At 41.4% G+C, this 22,243-nt stretch overlaps 1 protein-coding gene and 1 long non-coding RNA gene across 7 annotated transcripts in view; one reads left to right on the forward strand and one right to left on the reverse strand.

The window, feature by feature from the left end:
• LOC139752125 (alpha-2-macroglobulin-like) overlaps positions 1–22,243 on the reverse strand; it is an 82,529-nt gene that overhangs the window by 56,914 nt on the left and 3,372 nt on the right. For 3 of the 6 annotated variants that reach the window (XR_011713482.1, XR_011713480.1, XR_011713481.1), the window contains 10 exons: positions 15,996–19,835; positions 14,126–14,276; positions 13,474–13,607; positions 12,439–12,543; positions 11,849–12,125; positions 11,058–11,209; positions 10,648–10,860; positions 10,126–10,527; positions 9,492–9,707; positions 4,114–4,208 (listed from right to left, as the gene is read on the reverse strand). Coding sequence is in view for 2 of the 6 variants with exons in the window: in XM_071668042.1 (XP_071524143.1) it covers positions 9,672–9,707; positions 10,126–10,527; positions 10,648–10,860; positions 11,058–11,209; positions 11,849–12,125; positions 12,439–12,543; positions 13,474–13,607; positions 14,126–14,255 (1,449 nt within the window). In the remaining 4 variants the exon portion in view is untranslated. Of the gene's footprint in view, positions 1–4,113; positions 4,209–9,233; positions 9,708–10,125; positions 10,528–10,647; positions 10,861–11,057; positions 11,210–11,848; positions 12,126–12,438; positions 12,544–13,473; positions 13,608–14,125; positions 14,277–15,995; positions 19,836–22,243 lie in introns of those variants that run through there. The other 3 variants (XR_011713483.1, XM_071668042.1, XM_071668043.1) reach the window with 3 other exon arrangements.
• On the forward strand, positions 3,438–6,053 carry LOC139752128 (uncharacterized). Its single transcript, XR_011713485.1, has 2 exons — positions 3,438–3,560; positions 5,132–6,053. It is a non-coding gene; the product is annotated as an uncharacterized lncRNA (long non-coding RNA).

Genomic DNA, 22,243 nt, shown 5'->3' on the forward strand with positions numbered 1-22,243 from the left:
TTCAGGTTCTAGACATGTTTTTGTCTGTTGGGTACAAGAGCAGCCAAGCGTGAAGGTCAGGTTAACTCTCTATCGCGAGTTGTGTATGTCCCATGCAAGTAATCTACCTTGTCATCCATGCTCGATAAATGATGCTATATAGACAGTGTAGTGTGTGTGTCATCTAACCTTACCATTAACGCCTGAAATGATGACCCTGGCAGTTGATAGGCCTAAAATCCCCCCCCAGAACAGCCAAATAAAAAAAGGATGCGTTTCTTTACGAGATTCAATCATCTGATTAACGTTAACTGGTTAGGATCACCGGATCTTGCCCACGAAGCCTAGTGTGATTCCCGGAACGGGAAGACTTTTCGGTCTCCTTAGATTACGAATCTTAAGTGGGTTTTCTGCGATGCATGAGTCATGATGAGAGGCCCGCGTTCGTATCCCGGACACAACAACTGGTGTTGAGGACAACACAGATGATGAGACTAAGAGAATTCATCAACAAAGTCTTTCATGATGTGTGTTACCGGACTTCGAGCATGGAGAGTCATCTTAGCCAATGTGTATCGTCGTCCGTGTATTAAATGCGGTATATGGTTTCCCTGATGTACCCCAAAGGAGTTTATAGTTTACCTGCTCCTGATTGAGGCGCAACCTTGAATGTCCTGAAGCCCCATAGAAGGAGAAAAGAATATGTTTATGTTATGGTTCCAATAGATGATGCTGCAAGTTTCTTTCTTACTTCTATTGGCTCCTACTTGTGTCTTGATAACCTTGCCTGTTGGATGCTGTATATAGTCTAATAACAAAACAATAAACTTTTCTCCCAGTTGATCGGTTAGATACAATTTAACGATTACATGAAATTGAATTTGTGTTTTTTCGGGATACCCAACAAATAAGTTCGTAGAGTATATCTGATACCCTAAAGCATATGTCTAGCTTTAAAGGTTAAAACTACAGAAAAACCAAGAAGCAGAAAACATTATAGAGTAATGTGACCAGTAATTCAAGCATTAAAATAAAACAATGCAGCCCTTTGCTAGGTTTAACGGCCAGCGACCTAGGAGGAAGGTCATTAGGCCTGAGTCAAGACCCTTTCATAAATGTGGTTCTGTTCTCGTTTTCTGTGCTTTATAAAACTGATCTTTCTAAAATCATGAATAAAGAATCATACATTGGCTAATATGTCGTGTAGTACCCTATGTCAAAGACTAAACCAGATTTAACATGAAATCTTAAAAGCTTCAACACACACACACACACACACACACACACACACATATATATATATATATATATATATATATATATATATATATATATATATATATATATATATATATATATTTTTTTTTTTTTTTTTTTTTTTTTATACTTTGTCGCTGTCTCCCGCGTTTGCGAGGTAGCGCAAGGAAACAGACGAAAGAAATGGCCCAACCCCCCCCCCCCCATACACATGTACATACACACGTCCACACACGCAAATATACATACCTACACAGCTTTCCATGGTTTACCCCAGACGCTTCACATGCCTTGATTCAATCCACTGACAGCACGTCAAACCCTGTATACCACATCGCTCCAATTCACTCTATTCCTTGCCCTCCTTTCACCCTCCTGCATGTTCAGGCCCCGATCACACAAAATCTTTTTCACTCCATCTTTCCACCTCCAATTTGGTCTCCCTCTTCTCCTCGTTCCCTCCACCTCCGACACATATATCCTCTTGGTCAATCTTTCCTCACTCATTCTCTCCATGTGCCCAAACCATTTCAAAACACCCTCTTCTGCTCTCTCAACCACGCTCTTTTTATTTCCACACATCTCTCTTACCCTTACGTTACTTACTCGATCAAACCACCTCACACCACACATTGTCCTCAAACATCTCATTTCCAGCACATCCATCCTCCTGCGCACAACTCTATCCATAGCCCACGCCTCGCAACCATACAACATATATATATTCCAGTACAGAATATATTTGTATTGTGAATTATCGTGGAAATTTGGTACAAGAGCGAAACTGTTACAAGTAATAATAAAAATCAATATGATAATGATATGAATGATGAAGATGATGATATATATGATGACAAATGCCTGTTAGAAGAAACCACAACATCACTGTTGACTGAATGATTTGGGTTTTAAGACCTATCGAGTGCCAGGGTTAAGGCCGTCAACATCAAGTTATAAACTGCAATCCCAAAATCTTGAAAACTTTCCTCAGGTGTTGAGAATCATCCTGAGACCACACACGCTCCTTATTGCCATTTGTGACCCTTGACCACATCAATGATTCAGGCAGTCTTCGCTCAGGAACAACTGCACGTCTCTGGAAGCAAGGCCAAATGAGATGGTGAATGTTGGGGGATATCTTTACCATCGCCTACGAAATATCGAGGCAAATGAGGTGTGGGCAACACCCATATTGGACCGGGGGACTTCCCCACACTGACCCGACCGACCCTGGCCGACTTATTTCCTCATTCTCCAGCGGCGACAGCAACGTAAGCAGCATACCTGCAGCGAACAGGAAGACGGAAGTCGTCGGAAAACCTGCAAGACGAGATCATTATATCACTCCTTACGTCTCATCACTTTCCGCGTAGTTCTTCTAAAGTTCCGATGTATAAATATTTCCGTTTTCGTTCTGGTTCGCAAGGAGACGCTGAACACGGTGTAATCGTCGGTGACTTTGCAAAGAGTGGTGATGTTCAGGGGCGAAGTGAGGATAGAGGTAGAGGCAATGCAAATGAGAGGTGAGATGTGCTTGCTGAGTGTAGGGCGAGGGTAATGGAGAGATAATCGTGAAACGAAAGTACGTAAGGTTTACGTAGGCGAGGGTGCATTGGCTGCAGTAAAGGGGAGGCGAGGGGCTTCATGGTTAGAGGGGTAAAAGTGGGTTGAGAAGAGAAGGGAGAGTTAGACTTTAGGGCTGAAGACGAGGAAGGGTGGATGGGGTCGAGAGATGAGATGCAGTATAACGCGAAGTCGGGAAATAGAAAGGTACGTGGCACGACGACGAACGAGTACGTGGTGCGACGACGGAAGGGTACATGGTACGACGACAGACGGGTACGTGGGACGATGACGGAAGGGTACGTGGTACGACGACCGACGGGTAAGTGGCTGAAGTACGAGAAAGTACGTAGGAAAAAGACAGAGGAGTTCAAAGGTAGAAAGACAGAAGGATACAAAACAGAGAAACAATACAAGATATACGTAGAGAGAGAGAGAGAGAGAGAGAGAGAGAGAGAGAGAGAGAGAGAGAGAGAGAGAGAGAGAGAGAGAGAGAGAGAGAGGTGCAGGAGGGAAGTCTGGAAGGGACCGTCACAGGACACCGACGCGGAAGAGCGCCCGGTGGGACAAGAGGTGAGAGTGACGGGAAGGGAGGGCCACAGCGTCCCACAAGGACGAAGAGCTACTGGGGTAGGTAAGCGCGAGGGGGGAGGGGCTACGAGTGGGTAGCGGCGCAGGGCACCTATATAACACGCCACCCGCCACCTCGCCAACATTCACTCCCTAAACTCGCCTCCTGCAGTCAACTACGAACAGTTGTCGTAAGTGTGGTACATATATTCTCAAGTAACACCTGGCCGCTATATAAGTAGCTTCATTAAGTTGAATGCAGCAGTGAACTTTTCTAGAGCACACAGTGAGTAGGTTTCAGTGAGGGGTGTGTGCATACTCTCAGATGACAACTGACTGCCTTTATAGTGAACGTAGCTTGTTAAATGCAAATTACTGAGCTTCAACAACAGTACAATACGGTGTGTAGCATATGGTTCTGGCAATAATGATGGTTTTGCTCCAACACTGCGTAGCTACGTTGATACACCTAATGGCCATTAACAGTTAAAGGTCATTAACCCAGAATCGGATATATACGTTAAAATAGGGTATATCAAAACGGTGTCTCATGTGTGGTAGTAAGTCTTTTCTCTCTTCCAAGACTTAGGTCATAACTGTATACCCATACATTAAATCTGTATACCCATGGAAGTTGTGAATGAATGAATGATCGTGTATGATAAATGAATATCAGATTTTACACTTCTCGGGCCATGGATACATGAAAATAATGATAAGGATCTGCAAACTGACGTACTGTACCTTGTACACAGAACATGGGATGCTCATGAACGCTGTTGTTGTTGAGGTGCAACATTTACGGGAGGTTGGACGTCGGAGTCGGCCTAGTGCCCAAGCTGGGGAAAAAGAAAACGAAATGTAACACTATTTTCTTCACAGTTAGAATCTGATTGTAATAGTTAATCACATGTTTGATCCGTGATATTTCGTACATAAGGACGTACACGTGTATGATAATGTGAGAGCTGAGGAGGGTGTGCTGAGATGGTTTAGTCATACGGAGAAAATGAGGAGAGGTTGACAAAGAGGATATGTGTCAAAAGTGGAGGGGGAAAAAGAGAGCGGAAGACGAAATTGGAGATGGAAGGATGTAATGTAAAGGATTTTGAACGTTCGGGGCCTGAATTTGATGGAGGGTGAATGGCGTACACGGGAAGGAGTGGAACGATGTGGTATACACGGGTGTCAGTGGACTGAACCAGGGCATAAGAAAGGTCTGTGGAGCCTGGTTGTGGATAGGAAGCTGTAGTTTTGGTGCATTACACATGACAGCTAGAGACTAAGTGTGAACGAATGTGGCCTTTGTTGCATTTTCCTAGCGCTACCTTGCACACGCGCGAGGGGAGGGGAGTGCCATTTCATGTAAAGCGGGGTGACGACGAGAATGGATGAAGGCATCAAGTATGAATATGTACATGTGTATACATATATATGTCTGTGTATGTATATGTATGTATAAGTTGAAATGTATAGGTATGTATATGTGCGTGTGTGGGTGTTTACGTATATACATGTGTATGTGGGTGGGTTGGGCCATTCTTTCGTGTTTCCTTGTGCTACCTCGCTAACGCGGGAGACAGCGACAAAGTATAATAGAATAGTGTGTGTGCATGTGTGTGTGTGTGTGTGTGTGTGTGTGTGTGTGTGTGTGTGTGTATGTGTGAGATGGGGGAGCATAGTACAGATCCACTTATGATTTGAGTTGCCAGTTGGTCCGCGACTACTGATCCCATTCTCACCAAGCACTTCCTTCCTCCAGGCTGACCATGAAGCTGACGTTGCTGGTTCTTTTGGTGGCTTTTGGCCTGACGGCAGCGGACACCAAGAAAGCCAATCCTCGTCATCTATACCTTGGACTCGGCATTGGGCCCCCCGCTCACCACGTCGGATATGGAGGGTATCCCGGATATGGAGGGCAACTCGGATACGGAGGGTATCCCGGATACGGAGGGTATCCCGGATACGGAGGGTATCCCGGACACGGAGGGTATCCCGGATACGGAGGGTACCCCGGATATGGTGGTATCGGAGGAGGCGTCTTCGGAGGTGTCTTTGGGGGAATCGGTGGTTACAGTGGTTACTATGGTTAGAGAGGTTGGCAACTCTTCATCAAATGATGTCTCGCAAAGTTTCAAACCCATTCATACTACCATTCATGGCAGTCATAACTTCTCATGATGCACCGAAGATGCAGTCTACATTAAATCATATATTGTATTCTCAACTGTGGCATGGTCCGTTCTCATTATGTGATATATATATATATATATATATATATATATATATATATATATATATATATATATATATATATATATATATATATATATATATATACCTCCATCATATACAATCTGTCCACTAGGCATTTCAGATCGTAAGGGGAACTTAGTTAACATAATTCCATATACACTCTAGCCTGGTGCCTTAAATGCCCACTGCTAGTTAATCTAGTCACGAATTCCCCTTAAGTCATCGGTCCTCTCCTATAGAGTTAAGAGAAAATATTTTTTTTGTAGTTATGTACAGGAGTGTGTGTATTCTTGGAGTTACCTTATACACTCGAGGAGAGTGTTCAGGATTTTCATATGGTTATTATAACAACATTGACGGGCCATAATGATCAAAATAGTTGTTAGGCCTGAATCCTAAATAACCAACCTTAATAAATGTTAAATTGACTGTTGTGTTTGTGTACCTTAACTTGTATATTTTGTGATGATTTTGTTGTTAAAAAAAAACACTCGCTTTCGATAGCCCCAGAGATATTGTATGCGTGCAAGGCATAGACCCTCAGTCAATAGATATAAAGAAAGGATGGATGTATTGAAAGTGAAATGTTTGAGGATAATATGTGGTGTGTGGAGGGGGAAGGGTTAAGCAAGTAAGAAATTATACAGTAAGAGAAAGAGGCGTAATAGCAAGGTGAGTATGGCTGAGATAACTGATGCGCTGAAATGGTTTGGACATAAGGAGAGGATAAGTGAGGAGAGATTGACTAAGAGGGGTATGCGTATGAAGTAGAGGGACAAGGAAAAGGGGAAAGACCGAACTGAAAATAGAAGAATGGAATGAAAGATTCTTCGGAGCGTCGGCGCCTGAATATGCAAGGAAGTGGGGCTTGCACAAGACAGAGGGGCCTGAAGCGATGTGGAATACTGGAAGCAACATGTTGTCAATGGGCTGAACCAAGGCAAATAGAGCAGTCAGGGAAACCATGGAAAGGTCAAAGGGGAATGACTGTAGATTGGAGTTCTGGTTTCGGTCTATTTTACATGACATTTTGAGACTGGATGTGAGCAACTGAGACTGTTTCTAGTGCTGCGTCATCATGCAGGAAATGGTGACAAGTATCAAAAAGAAGGAAAATGAAAGTTGAGGTGAGTGTGTGTCAGTAAGCTTCAGGAAGAATAAGAAAATGTTTTAGAAGGAGACTAATAGTGTGAGGAAAAACGAGAGAACAAATGGGAAATGCTGATGATGAGGCCAAATGGGGAAAAGGCAATAGGCAGAAATGAGTTGAAATTGAGATGGAGTGAGTGTTCTGAAGGATAGTTGAAAGCGTTCAATGGTAGGTAGGTAGGTGTGGGGTGTCTTGGTCGGTATGGTATGTAAAATGAGGCATGATAAATTGTTTGGTTAAGAGAGGTGGTGAAAGCCTTGCGCAAGATGAAGTATGGCAAGGCGGCTGGAATGGATAGTCCTGCAGATGAATTTCTTAAGAAATGGAGGTGACTGTGTTGTTGATTGATTAGGTAGGATTTTCATTTTATGTATAGATAATGGGGAGGTGCCCGAGAAGTATCGGAATGCATGAATACCACTGTATAAAGGGGAAAACGATAGGTGTATGAACTACAGAGGCGTAAGTTTACTGCGTGTGCATCGTTCTTGAGAGCTATTGCAGTGTAACAAATGAGATCAACAGGGAAAGGACGAGATGTAGAGGAGAGTGATGTCTTGTGTGCTGAAGTAGTACAGGTAGCGATGGAGCCATGGATGTTTCCCGCAGAGGTTTATCGGTCACCTGACGCAAGTTTACCCTTGAAATTTCTCCTCGGCACACAGCCCTGCAGCTGTATACCAGGAATGCGGTTCTGCTGCATGAACACCAGACTCCTTTCTCTTTACCACACACACACACGCACACACACACACACACACACACACACACACACACACACACACACACACACACACAACACACACACACACACACACACGTATGAATTTCATATACTGTATGGCATGTGTGAAAATTATATAGTTCATCACAAGCTCTCACTGATTAAAATGAGAAATTTTCGTAAAATCATAAGTTAAAATCTTCCAATATTTTGTTGGACTCTATGTAAAAATAATGATAATGATATCATTATTATCATTATCATTATTAAACTACAGCATAAGAAAACTCAAAAGTAAGGTCATGGTTCCAGGTCTCCTGAAAATAGTGATCACTGCAAGTCATCGCAATCGCTGAAAAGCAATTCCCTTGGTTGTCTGTTAGACATGACACGGCCTCCGATGTCACCTGGCGTCGGCGAGACGGATGCGGAAGCGTCGGACAAACAACAGAAGACAAACTTTTGAGTTAGTCTTCATGAGATTACTGAGAAGCGGAAACTGACGGAGAGAGAACATTTAACAACAGACATGATGAAGCGGAATATTAGATATTTCATGAAATCTGTCATTTTTACGTGATTTTTGGAGGGGATTCGAGTACAATTTTTGGTTCTTCGCAGACCAACAGCACACAACTTAGTTTCAAAACAATGGAAGAATAGAAATAAAAGCAACTAAACCATATTTATCAGAAATAGTGCTCCTTGTCTCAGGCACAGTTTAAATCATTACAGTATGATCTAAACGTGTAAAAAAAATTTCAGTTCAATAAATCAGATTCATTACACAGAATGATAACTATATATTATTCATTTATTTCATTATATAAACTTTGTCGCTATCTCCTGCGTTAGCGAGGTAGCGCAAGGAAATAGACGAAAGGATGGCCCAACCCAACCACATACACATGTAAATACATACACGTCCACATACGCACATATACATACCTATACATTTCAACGTATACTTATATATATATACACAGACATACGCATATATACACATGTACATAATTCATACTTGCTGCCTTTATTCATTCCCGTCGCCATCCCGCCACACATGAAATGACACCCCCTCCCCCCGCACGTGCGCAAGGTCGCGCTGGGAAAAGACAACAAAGGCCACATTCGTTCACACTCAGCCTCTAGCTGTCATGTTTAATGCACACACACACACACACACACACACACATATATATATATATATATATATATATATATATATATATATATATATATATATGTATATATATATATATATATATTATCCCTGGGGATAGGGGATTAAGAATACTTCCCACGTATTCCCTGCGTGTCGTAGAAGACGACTAAAAGGGGAGGGAGCGGGGGGCTGGAAATCCTCCCCTCTCGTTTTTTTTTTTTTTTTTTAATTTTCCAAAAGAAGGAACAGAGAATTGGGCCAGGTGAGGGTATTCCCTCAAAGGCCCAGTCCTCTGTTCTTAATGCTACCTCGCTAACGCGGGAAATGGCGAATAGTTTAAAAGAAAAGATATATATATATATATATATATATATATATATATATATATATATATATATATATGTGTGTGTGTGTGTGTGTGTGTGTGTGCTTGTGGTTTTGTCAATATATGACAAACACGATAAATTTCGAGTTCCAGCAGTTCCGTGATTGTTCCTGTTTTGAAAAGATAACTGATCTCGCCAATGTGTCACCTTTAATTTAAGTGTAGGAATATAATGATAAACAGGGGGGAGGGAGAGGGAGTATATTGTGTTGTCACTGATAATGATGATACACATACGGAGCCACAGACGTGTGTACACATCCATAACAAAACAGCAGCAGTTAATTTACTGAAGTATACAAAACAACAAAACGAAAACGAAAAATAACTGAAAAGACGCTGTTGATAATAAGAAGACGAGTTCTTCGGGCTGACACCGACAGTGGGCCTTGGAATGATCCTGGGAAACTGGTACCTACCAATGAATCATCTTTTATTCACATACCCCAAGCCTCAGTTGGTGACTCGTTTCACTCAAAGAACTCCTGCACCAGTTTCAAGTCTTCAGCAGCGGGCTAGCGGTAACGGCATCAGTAAACTTCGACACCTAGACTCCGGCATTGGCATAGGCTTCATTCACTACCCATGTGATAGCTTTGTCCACTGACCCCTAGCACCAGACTGTCTAGAGGCACTCTGTTGTGGGCGGTAGTGTGTATCTCTGCAGGGAAGAGAATAACAGCAACCATTAGCAAGATACGTAACCTAACGATGAATCGTACGTAAGTACACTACGAGGAATGAAACAATCGTTGTTTGCTCTTCATGCTTAAGGGGAAAAAAAAAAATATGGCGTCATTCCTGATGACATGAAATATGAAGCCGGCATCAATTTTATTCATCAGATCCTTTAAACCCCTGTCAAAATGATCCATAAGCACGAGTTAGTTTGTTTTTTTTCCTTGAAATATGGATGGCACGTCATCATGCATCGTAAACCTTAGGGGATCCAAGTGGAGAATAGTATCCCCCAGGGCATTGTTCAATTGTCCATCACAATCAGAGAGAGAGAGAGAGAGAGAGAGAGAGAGAGAGAGAGAGAGAGAGAGAGAGAGAGAGAGAGAGAGAGTTCACTTTACCAGAGAGATCACCAGCTCCGGCTGGTAATAGTCTGAGACGGTGACAACACCGGCCTTGACATCCTCCATGTCTACCGCTCGTATCACGCGGAAGTTCACACATGAGTCCTGGTCTGTTAACTCCTCCATGTAGAAAGTTACCAAGCTGCCATCCACCTCATATCGCTTTATGCTCGCGTCGTCCCTCACGAGTTTCTTGAGATCCTCTTTCTCGGGGATGTAGCCAGAGATGAGATCAACTTGGATGAGAGCCATGTTGGACTTGCCATCAGGGAGGCGATAGGCAGCACAGGCTGTGATGCGTTTGGTGACACACTTGTAGTCAGGGGCTGTGCTGGTGTTGACTGTTAAGCTGAAGGCTTCATTCGGCTCAGGCTCAGGAATATTGTACCGAAGGACAGCCTGGAAGGTCACGAGGGCAAGGTCACCTTTCCGATGGACAATGGTGATTAAAATCATCATTATGAAGAACATAATCATAACACATCTCAGGTCATCTTATTCATCTTTTTTTATTCTTACCTGGATAACAGAACATCCTTGACCTTCCAAATTTGTAGAGACGTTGGTGGGAAGAGTTGGCAACGTTACCAACCGCTGCAAGAGTTTGTTGTCGTCTGTGATAGTGATGGAGTGGGTCAGTCCAGTGGCTGTCACTTTTACCACCATGTTCAAGGGGATCTGGTATAAATGTGACTCATAGACAGCCATAGCCTGGAGGGCCACCACTGTGTCCTGGAGGTGAGGAGGGAGGAAGTGGGTACCGTCAGTGTTTAGCATAGGCTTACAGATTATACTTTTTATGAAAATAATAATGTCCACATTCTCTCATGGTTCATTCCACTGTCTTTATGGATTACACGAATAATTTAGTCTGTTCAGGAGCCTGCAGTATCAACAGGGACTTCCTAAACCATCGCAGACGATCGTACCTGTGTAGAGTAGAATCCTCCTTGGCCATTCCTCTGTGTAGTGATCCATTTCACCACCTTCCTCGCCTGCGGCTCGAAGTTCTTGGGATCCTGAGTCATCATGGCCATGATGGCATATCCAGCTGTCTCCACTGCTACAGACTTACTTTTGCCTGATGGATGAATGAAAAAAAAAAAAAAAAATATGAAGAAAGATGTTTGTAGTATCTTCAGAGTAAAAACAGTGAATAGAATCAGATGAATGAAAGCTCAATGACATTGTAGAAAACATCGGTAGATTAATAAAATATGAATGACTAACAGCTGAACAGAATGAACAACAAAGTCGTGCAAGTCGCAAGTTCCAGTAATTTCTCAAACAAATTTTACCTCTGTGCATATAATATTTGGTTACTCACTTTCAGCAAGATTTTCTATGCTTATGCTTCTCCATACAACTTGAATACTTCCACATCTCCAGCCACCTACAGCTCCATCATATACAAGTGTCTTATGTAAGCCTTAAGCATTTTACATAAGTACCTGTAGATCAACATATTCTTTCCCCCTGTAAAAGTGTCATTGACAATTTACATCTATTTATGGATCCAGGGAGCTAACATAATTCAAATTCCATCCCCTCTTATCACATCCCTGTTTATTAATCTTATTCTTTTTTCCATCTAAATTCCCATCAATATTTCCCATTTATCTTTTAATCCGTTTAATTTTTCCCAGTTGAATCATCGTCTAAAATTTACAGGCTCTATTCATAGTTTCCCTCAACTGAACACGTCTCCTTTAGCGTGTACCTGCTAATCCCTTTGGCAGTTCCCAGTGAATCGAGTTCTTGGCCACAATGGCAAGGTCGAGTAGCTGTTGGAGTACTGCCTCGCCCTCAGGTAGACGACCCAGGGCCAGAGCGTAAGCCTTCAGTGCCAGCGTGTAGGGGTCCTGGGAAGTGTCTGCCTTCAGACATTGAGCAGCCGCTGACACATGGGCGCTAGCCGGGTCCTCCCCAGCCTCCAGGAGGGAGATCATCACGTAGGACGTCAGGGGTACGAGAGAGTCGCTGCCAGCAACACCTCCCTGTGTTGGAGAGCTTTGTAATAGTTTTTTTTTTTTCAACTGTGTTTTGTGTCTCTAAATAAATGAAGATACGTGAGCGTCTCTCTCTCTCTCTCTCTCTCTCTCCCTCTAATGAATTTGAAATTGTTTGAGTGTTTCGTTCTGGATTTAAGAATTAGGTTTCCGAAATTCATAATTCTCTAAAAATGGGGGCGGCGGAATCACTTACCATCAGGTTCTAAGTTGCATGATCAGGCGTTCTAGAACAGATAATGCCTCTAACTTAGAATACAGAAAACTTGACTGTAATGTGAGATTTTGTATTGGAACTCACCTTCAAGTTTTTTTGCAGCACTTTGCCGACGGAACTGAAGCAGCCGTCATTCCTCTGTTTCTTCTGAAGCCAAGATCTTGCACTTTCCAGCACCGTCTCGTCAACCTGAAATGTTTATGCATAATCAGGTGTTATCCTGTTGATCCACGATAGTCCATGCTCCCTTCCTCACCCATCACTGAGTGAATTCTATCACTGTAGCTTCTGACTCTCGGTAGCAAAGATTCACTGATTCGCCCACGCTTTTCTTTTTTTTTTTTTCTGGCAGCCTAGTGCTCAGTTGTGCTCACACAGCTGGTGCTGCCAAAGTTCTCCACTTGGCAGTCACTTTAGCATTTACCTGTTGGCTGGTTGTTGGCTTTGCAACTAAATTTCAAGTCCAGTAAGTACCAATAAATGGGTTGGGAGGGAGGGAGTTGGGTAGAGAATATTTTTATCTTACATAATACGTCATATACGTTACATATAATACGTCATATACATTACATAATACGTCAGTTGTTTTGATAATTGGATGATATTTTAAGGCAAATCTTGTTAGAAAAAATTTCACGTACACACACACACACACACCAAAAGATAGCACAAGAAGATTGTAATGACTTCCAGTTATCCCATGATATTGGTGGATCGTAAGGACAGCCACACAATCCTACCACATACACATGATGAATGAGTCACACGAGTTCAAGGAACCCTTCGGCAACATGGACAAGAGAGAAGAACGTTATTGGAAAGAGTATGAACATAGCCACGGGAATGTCCCTCTCTTATGTTTGTTTTATTTCTCACCATAAAAGGACGTGGAGGAACTCTTAGGAAACTACCAATGATTAATAATACGAGGCATTTTCTTCTACTAAAGAGATGTGTCTTACTTTCCATCAGTCTATCTAACTATTTCTATCGATATTTCTACATATATCCACCGAACAGTTTCTGTATATCTCTAAGGCCTTCTGCTTGTGCATGTGTCTGCCGACCTATCGTATAAAACAAGACCTGAATCCCGTCAAATGTTCTCTCTACACTCACTGCGATATGATGTTGTGCTTGAGCGAAGGACTTGAGCACGAAGCCTGTCAGCCAGGTGGAGCCGGACGCATCCCTTTTCCCGAAGGCGCTGTAGGAACCGTCCTCGTGTCGATATAAGAGCTCATTTTGGTAACCTGGTGAATTAACGTCGGCTCATCGTTCATGTCACGAGGGAAAGAAATAACAATTATGATTGGAGGAAATATGTGGCTATCAGAGCTACCGGCTTATACTGGCCCAAGCTGGAGGCCAAAATGCAAAAATCAACTTCATGTTACTGTTGATTTCCCGCTCCATACTAGCATACATTACACACACACACACACAGTTTCATACTAGCATACCTCTCTCTCTCTCTCTCTCTCTCTCTCTCTCTCTCTCTCTCTCTCTCTCTCTCTCTCTCTCTCTCAATCGCTGTTTCTTACTAGCACACACACATACACACACACAAACACATACACACACCTGGCTACTTGATGTGGCAGTATCTCTCCTTCAACATAACATGCATTTCAGCAATCGGTAACAGGAAAGCCTAACTTTTTTGGTTAAGATAAAAAGGCAAAAGTAAGGAGGCGAACCCTTAGCGACAAACCCATCTCCCCCCCCCCCCCATCTCCGTCTTTAGGTCATCTTAAGATATTGAAATTACCTCTTCTCATGAAGGCGAAGAGTTTCCCCATACTGTACGAGGTGGGCATTTTGGAGGCGGTCAAGTACTGCGTGATGAAGACGATGGGGGCAAAGTTAATCATGTTTTGCTCTCCACACCCGTACGGCATACCGATCAGGTGTCCTAGGTTCTGTGGATATATATATATATATATATATATATATATATATATATATATATATATATATATATATATTATTATTATTATTATTATTATTATACTTTGTCGCTGTCTCCCGCGTTTGCGAGGTAGCGCAAGGAAACAGACGAAAGAAATGGCCCAACCCCCCCCATACACATGTATATACATACGTCCACACACGCAAATATACATACCTACACAGCTTTCCATGGTTTACCCCAGACGCTTCACATGCCCTGCTTCAATCCACTGACAGCACGTCAACCCCGGTATACCACATCGCTCCAATTCACTCTATTCCTTGCCCTCCTTTCACCCTCCTGCATGTTCAGGCCCCGATCACACAAAATCTTTTTCACTCCATCTTTCCACCTCCAATTTGGTCTCCCTCTTCTCCTTGTTCCCTCCACCTCCGACACATATATCCTCTTGGTCAATCTTTCCTCACTCATCCTCTCCATGTGCCCAAACCACTTCAAAACACCCTCTTCTGCTCTCTCAACCACGCTCTTTTTATATCCACACATCTCTCTTACCCTTACGTTACTCACTCGATCAAACCACCTCACACCACACATTGTCCTCAAACATCTCATTTCCAGCACATCCATCCTCCTGCGCACCACTCTATCCATAGCCCACGCCTCGCAACCATACAACATTGTTGGAACCACTATTCCTTCAAACATACCCATTTTTGCTTTCCGAGATAATGTTCTCGACTTCCACACATTCTTCAAGGCCCCCAGGATTTTCGCCCCCTCCCCCACCCTATGATCCACTTCCGCTTCCATGGTTCCATCCGCTGCCAGATCCACTCCCAGATATCTAAAACACTTCACTTCCTCCAGTTTTTCTCCATTCAAACTCACCTCCCAATTGACTTGACCCTCAACCCTACTGTACCTAATAACCTTGCTCTTATTCACATTTACTCTTAACTTTCTTCTTCCACACACTTTTCCAAACTCAGTCACCAGCTTCTGCAGTTTCTCACATGAATCAGCCACCAGCGCTGTATCATCAGCGAACAACAACTGACTCACTTCCCAAGCTCTCTCATCCCCAACAGACTTCATACTTGCCCCTCTTTCCAAAACTCTTGCATTCACCTCCCTAACAACCCCATCCATAAACAAATCAAACAACCATGGAGACATCACACACCCCTGCCGCAAACCTACATTCACTGAGAACCAATCACTTTCCTATGAGCCCATGGGGAAAATGAAACACGATAAGTTCCCAAGTGCACTTTCGTGTAATAATCATATCATCAGGGGAGACACTAAAGAGAAATATAAGTTAGTTGATATACAACGAAGAGACGCAGTTAGGACGCCATCTGGTAAACATGCGATTGTCCACGACAGACAACGAGCGTATCATAAACTTATTATGTGGACAAAAAGGTGAACTGTTTCCAAATTTTATCATATATATATATATATATATATATATATATATATATATATATATATATATATATATATATATATATATATATATATATATATATATATATATATATATATAACCATTCATCAACCTGCATTACAAGAAATTCCTTACCTGGACTGTAATGGTAATTGTCCAGTTACCGTGACACAAATGTAATCCGAAGAACACGCTTCTAATAATGAACATGAGGTGTACTTGAAATTCATGCCTAGGGCAGAAACGCCACTGAGGTTAAGGTGTACTCACCCATAGGCTATGTTGACCAAGAGAGCCAAGACGCAGGAGAGGAGGAGCGGACCATGGGCTGCCATTGCAACAGACTGGAAGAAACCTCCCTGGGTGGGAGACGCTGAGTGAGTGACGGTGGCTGGTGTCCACTCCTGCATGAAACCTATCTCGTTAACCCCCAACCCCCATTTCCGTTAATCCCCGATGTGTGGAAAGAATGTCACGGCCTCTTGTCAATGGCATCCCGAACTCCGGTGTACCATTACTGGCACAATATAATATAGTAATACAAGTTCAACCTTTTCTCCTATACTTATTCTCCTCTCTAGCAACGAGTTCCTTTTTCCCCTCAGATAACCAAATGCACTCAAACGCTGACAACTCAAACTGCATTCCTCCACATCCTTCAGGCCTGTTCCTCTTCTATTCGATCTTCACCTCCTTTCAGCACTAAACTCAGACTTGGACAGGATATCTTTGTGGGGTAGACGATAACTGGTTAAGTGTACTGCCTCCAAGACCCAGCTTCTATCTCCCATCGAAAATTCCTCACAACTTTCCCCTCTCCTTTGACAGTCTGTAATTACACCTATAGACTCAGTGAACATACTTGGTATTACTGTACCATCCACCCTATCTTGGAAATCCTATATTAAGGGAACAGATAAGTCTGCCTCTAAGAAACTGGTAGTCCTGTCTAGAAGTAATTCTTTTCTTCCCAAGAGCTGCTCCGTTCATATGTATGACGGAGTATTACTCTCATATCTGAGGTGGTTTTAGCACTACATCCTTCATTGACAAAGTCGAAAGCCGTCCGACATAAATTCTCCCTGATTAACTTCAAAACATGTCCCGCTTTCTCTCTTCTATAAGTTTTGTTTTGATTTTTGCTAAGAGCTGGCTGCTTGTATAACTCACACCACTAGCTAGACCACGCAAGACTCAGCAAGCAGCTGCGTCATATTGTTACTGTGTGACCGTTGGCAACTCAAAGGTACACCTCGAGGGTATGAAGCTCTCTCCCTTTAATGTCTTTCTCAATAATTGTGACCTGGTACACTTTAAAAGACAGATTTTTCACTTCTAAAATTCGTAAATATTTTCCCTTTCATCACCCTCCCTGTATTTCATTCAAGGCTTGGCTTTGATATGGACTGATATCCGTGACTGAAGCCTCCAACGTAAAAAATACAAAAAATTCTAAAGCATCTGGCATGAATAAATGTGTATGTGTGTGTGTACATACAGAAGAGTAAAGACATGGTACCCATTTACAAGGTTAAGAATACCAGGCAACACGAGTGTAAAACTCTCCCCGTAAACTATGAATAGTAATAACACAGACACACACACACGTACCTCATGCACGTCTTAAAAGAGTGTGGAAATATCCTGCTCACTCTAATCTTAAGCTCATATGTGATTTGCTTATATAGTAACTACTATGACCTCCCAGTTCTATGATATCTGTAATACCTCAGCTGTATATCCAACCAAATGATTGCCTACATTCAATAAAGTTAATCGTTTACTAATTTCTAACGTGCAAACGCACTCACGCTCTCTTCCTGACAAAAGTTTCCTACTATTGGTGAAATTGCGACAAATTCCAGAACCCCTTGTCATGTCTGTTGTTGCTGCTTCATTAATGTCTTCGTGTTTACCTCGCGACACTATACAAATGACGATTTCATTAATCTGATCACCTTCGTTTATCATACCATGTTTGAAGACTGGGCACTGTATACAAACCTTAGCTAACCTTAGCCCCGATCAATATCATTTGGTTGACTCAGCTTAACTACATTACGGTCAGTAACTTCACGTCACCTTTCGATCACTAATATAGCGTGTAGTGAAGGGTCTACTTCATGTTAAAATAAACCCCCAGCACATCTTTAAAGAAAAACCAGGTTTTTCACTTCCAAAATTCGTAAATACTTTCCCTTGTCTTTTCTTTCATCCTTTCATTAGTCTCTCTATATTTCTATTAAGACCTGGCCTTGATGTGGACTTCAGTTCGTGACTGGGGCCTTCAACTTAAAAAAAAAAAAAAGGCATAGCGTAACTGGACGAAAGTATTTTCCTAGTTCCAGTCGGGTGCTTGACTAAAGGCAACTTCTCAAGAGTGGATTTCCCCCGATCTCTACCAGGGTGAATTACTTTAAAATACGACAATACCGAGAAACTGTTTAAGAAAGAAGGAATATTATTGTGGGAACAGGGTATATAGTCTTCGGATCTAGATGATATTTAAGTGCGTGTCAGATGTGTAAGAGTGTATCAGTCTGTGCGTTAGTCTGTTTGTTCAGCTGAAATAATCCCGTTCATACATTATCACCAGGGTAGGTTAAACTGGTGATTATTTATGTAGTAATCAGAGTAGGTTAACTTTCGACATATGTAATCATCAGGGAAAGTTTAGCCTTCGACACATGTAATCCCCAGGGTAGGTAAAGCTTTGACATATGTAATCACTAGGGTCGGTTAACTTACAAAATGTGACAACTAAGAATTCAGGACATACTGGAGTCTGAGGGGGTTTTCCTGATGACAAGAGTTATCACACGTACGCCAACTTATTGAATTTAGATATAATTAGACTACCGTAGCAAAACACAAGTCTCGACTGCATTAATGATTCCCAACTTCTGTGAAAACCGAAATTTCACTAGCCAATTTTAAACTTTCCCCATCAATGAAATGATTCTGCCAGCAACTAAAGTGTAATCAATTGGAGATGAATGATTCTAACTCTTAAATCTGTGTTTAAGAAACTTGCATTAATTGCATTTCTGTTAAATGAAATAAAGTTTAACCCTAAAGAGAATCAGTTACGGATACATAGAGACTTGAGGAAGACAAGTTGAAAGTGAATAATGTAATCTTTGCAAGGAGCTGGAAGATGTAATTTAATTTTTTCACTGTTTAAGAATGTTAAAATTCAAACTTAACTATTTGCTAAAAAGAAAGTAGGGAGAGACCTCCTTAAGAATACTACTTTTCGGGGGGCTATTTCACCGAAAGACTGCCTGTATGCTTAAGGTGATATAAAACTTATGGCATGAGTACAATGCTTTTAATTTAGTGCAATTGGGCCAGCACAGAACATTTTTCTAAGGATGAGCGCAATTTGAATTTAAAGATTTTACATGTCCTGGAAGTGGTTGTCAATGCTTTCTATTGAGTTGTGTGAATGAGATGATGGTGATGGATCTGGGAATCCTAATGTGTTGGTATTCTGTACTGTAGCTGGTGTTGTGTATCCAGGCACTAGTGTTGCTAATGCAGCAGGTGGAATTTTTTCTAACATTTATGTCGTCTCAAACTCAGATATAACCGAACAAACTTTGGATTTGCACATATTTTGATAATAGGGGGAAAATTTCTTCACTGTGGCAGCCATAGTTTGAAAGAACAAATCATTGGGATCAGTAAGCTTTTGTTCCTTGTCATTTTCCACTAAATATTTCATTAACACAGAGGAAGCTCTCTCAGGTGGCTTCATGGGTCTTCGTGATGGAGTGCGCACTGGTTTCTCGGTTTCACACGTTTCTGGTCCTGAATACTTCTCTCCAATAGATAACTCATCTCCACCACAGCTACGTTTCTGCTTCTTTTGTGGTACTACATCATCCTTCATAGCTTCCACATCCTCAGTAGGCACACTTGCATCATCATTTTCTGGAGTAGTCGCTGTCTCTCTCTCATGCAGAAAAGGCTTCACAAAGGACATTTCATAGGCATGCTTGTATTTTCCTTTACTTGCTACTTCCTGACAACTTCTAGTAGCGATCCTCCTTATGTATCTTCGATACTGGTCACACATGGATGCCCATCTCTGCTTGCACTCGTTCACTAGGAAAAAAAAATGTCATTATTTAGACTATACCAATAAAATCTAAAGAAGAGAATTGCAGACATCTGCTTATGTTACTATTTCTAAAATTCTTTTTAAATCTACTGCTAAAATAGCCTTATAACTAATAAGGAACCGCTTTCCCCGATCGCATCATGCATAAAGCAGGTTCAATCGCCTCCAAGAATTTCGATCCACCGTTGGCGTATAAGAATGTTAATAAAAAGTGGTGATGATTGACTACAGTTTTCTTGATATCTTAAAGTCTTTTACAAACAAAATAATTAAAATTCATCGTAGTATTAATTTCGTACTAGCATGCTTATTCGTAAGGGGTGGATCGAAAGTTATGGAGGCAACTGTACAGAATAATTTTTGCAGTGCCAGTTCTCCTCAAAGTAGTTTTGTGTTACTGAATTTTAGCATAATTTGTATTATCATTTGCAGATTCCTTGCTACTGGTGATAGCTTCAGAACTATCTCATTCAGCTACCGCTTGGAACATTCAACAGTTCATAATATTGTGAAGAAAGTGTGCACAGCTAAAAAGAGAATGCAACCTGAAGTTATACCAGCACTACAGAGGAGACCTGGAAGTAAATAGCAACAGAATTTTGGGATCTGTGGAATTTCTCAACTGTATAGGCATCATAGACACAAAGCATGTTAAGATTCAAGCCCTACCAAAAAGGAGTTCACAGTTTTAGAACTACAAACAAACTTTTTCAGTAGTGTTACTTGTTGATGTTGTTGCTCATTACAGATTTGTAGCAGTTAACATAGGATCATTTGGTAAAAACAGTGATGGGGGAATTTTTTCCCATTCAAAGCTAGAAATGGATTTGGAAAAGGAAGTTTTACATATTCCACAGGCTAAAGAGCTATCTGGAACAACTTGCTTAGCAACCTATGTAATAGTAGGTGACGAAGCATTGCCCTTGAAAACTCTTGATGAAACCTTATCTAGGATCACAGAGTGATGGAGATGCTGAGAAGACTTTATTCAATTATAGACTCTTCACGTGCAAGGCAAGTTGTAGAGAATGCCTTTGGCATTGTGAATCAAAACTTTCAAGTATACCAACAAACATTCAAGTCCCTGCCAGATAACATGGACAATAATGTATTTGCAACAAGCATTTTGCAGAATTTCATCAAAGACCAAATTAATTCAGACATTCTCATCACAAACTCCACATGCATGGCAGACAGTTTTGTTGATATTGGCCAAGAAGGAGGCAATGCCAGTCAATATCCATTCAATGTGAGAAAGAAATTCAAGCAATTCTTTAGTAGCCATTCTGTTTCTGTATCTTGTCTGTAGCCACGAGAAGCTTTGACTTCTCGGATATAAGTTTTGTTTTGTTCTTTTTCTGAGTGCTTTTCAACGTTAAAAAAGGACAACAATGACTTGAGTTCAACAGTTACATCAAAGTACATCAAAATCATAATAAAGGTTCTTACCTGGTTTGTTTTATCTCTTCTATAAAATCCAATATTTCTTCCTTAAACAAGTTGTCACTGTACCCCCTACATGACAGATCATAAAGTTTTTCGTATGCAAAAACTAGTTCAATTAATTTTGCATGCATGATATCAAAATCTAAAACACTCCTAGAAGCAGCCTTCTACTCTCCACTGTTAATAGTCTGTTACTGATCAGCAACCATATCAGGGTGTCGTTCAAACTATCAGTCGCGCGAAGGAACCAATATGTGCCAGGTGTGTGATGGTGATGTGACGCTTGTGTGAAGAGGTCCATTTGATTACATATAAGCTCCTCGTAGCCTCTGACCAGTTCTATCAACTGCTAGTCACTCATGACTGCCTGTAGTTCACAGATAGAACCAGAGACATACTAAAGTTCAGAAGTGTCCTCTCTCGTCTGTAAACACAATGTGACTAATATGTATCGGTGTTCATACCAGCAGAGGTATGGAATATTTCCAATAATATAAGTTTTGTTCACAGATTTTTTCCAAACGTATCCCATCCGATGGGAGAAAGATGAACGATAAACGGAATGTATAGTGAAGTGTGAACAGCTCCACTGACTTCTACGTAAGGATAACTCACATATGAAAGCATCATGGAGATTAACCGTATTGTGTGAATTGGCCCTAATTCTAAAAACACAAAATTCAAGATTGAAAATAAACATGTTCCACGAATTACAAAGAGAACCTGCAATATTTCAAAACCATCAAGGATGAATAGGAGAATAGAAGGACAAACTTGCCAAAAGAAGAAAACATATAAGAAATTCATATCAATGGGAATCAATGAAAATCACCAGGAATTAATCAAAATCCATTCAGAGAGTAAGATCATAAGACATTAAACATGAGGAAGGAAAAAGATTTTCCTTGAAAGTTAAGAATAACACCTGATGCACACTATAGCTCTA

Source organism: Panulirus ornatus, chromosome 12 (assembly GCF_036320965.1).
Source record: "Panulirus ornatus isolate Po-2019 chromosome 12, ASM3632096v1, whole genome shotgun sequence".
Taxonomy (NCBI): domain Eukaryota; kingdom Metazoa; phylum Arthropoda; class Malacostraca; order Decapoda; family Palinuridae; genus Panulirus; species Panulirus ornatus.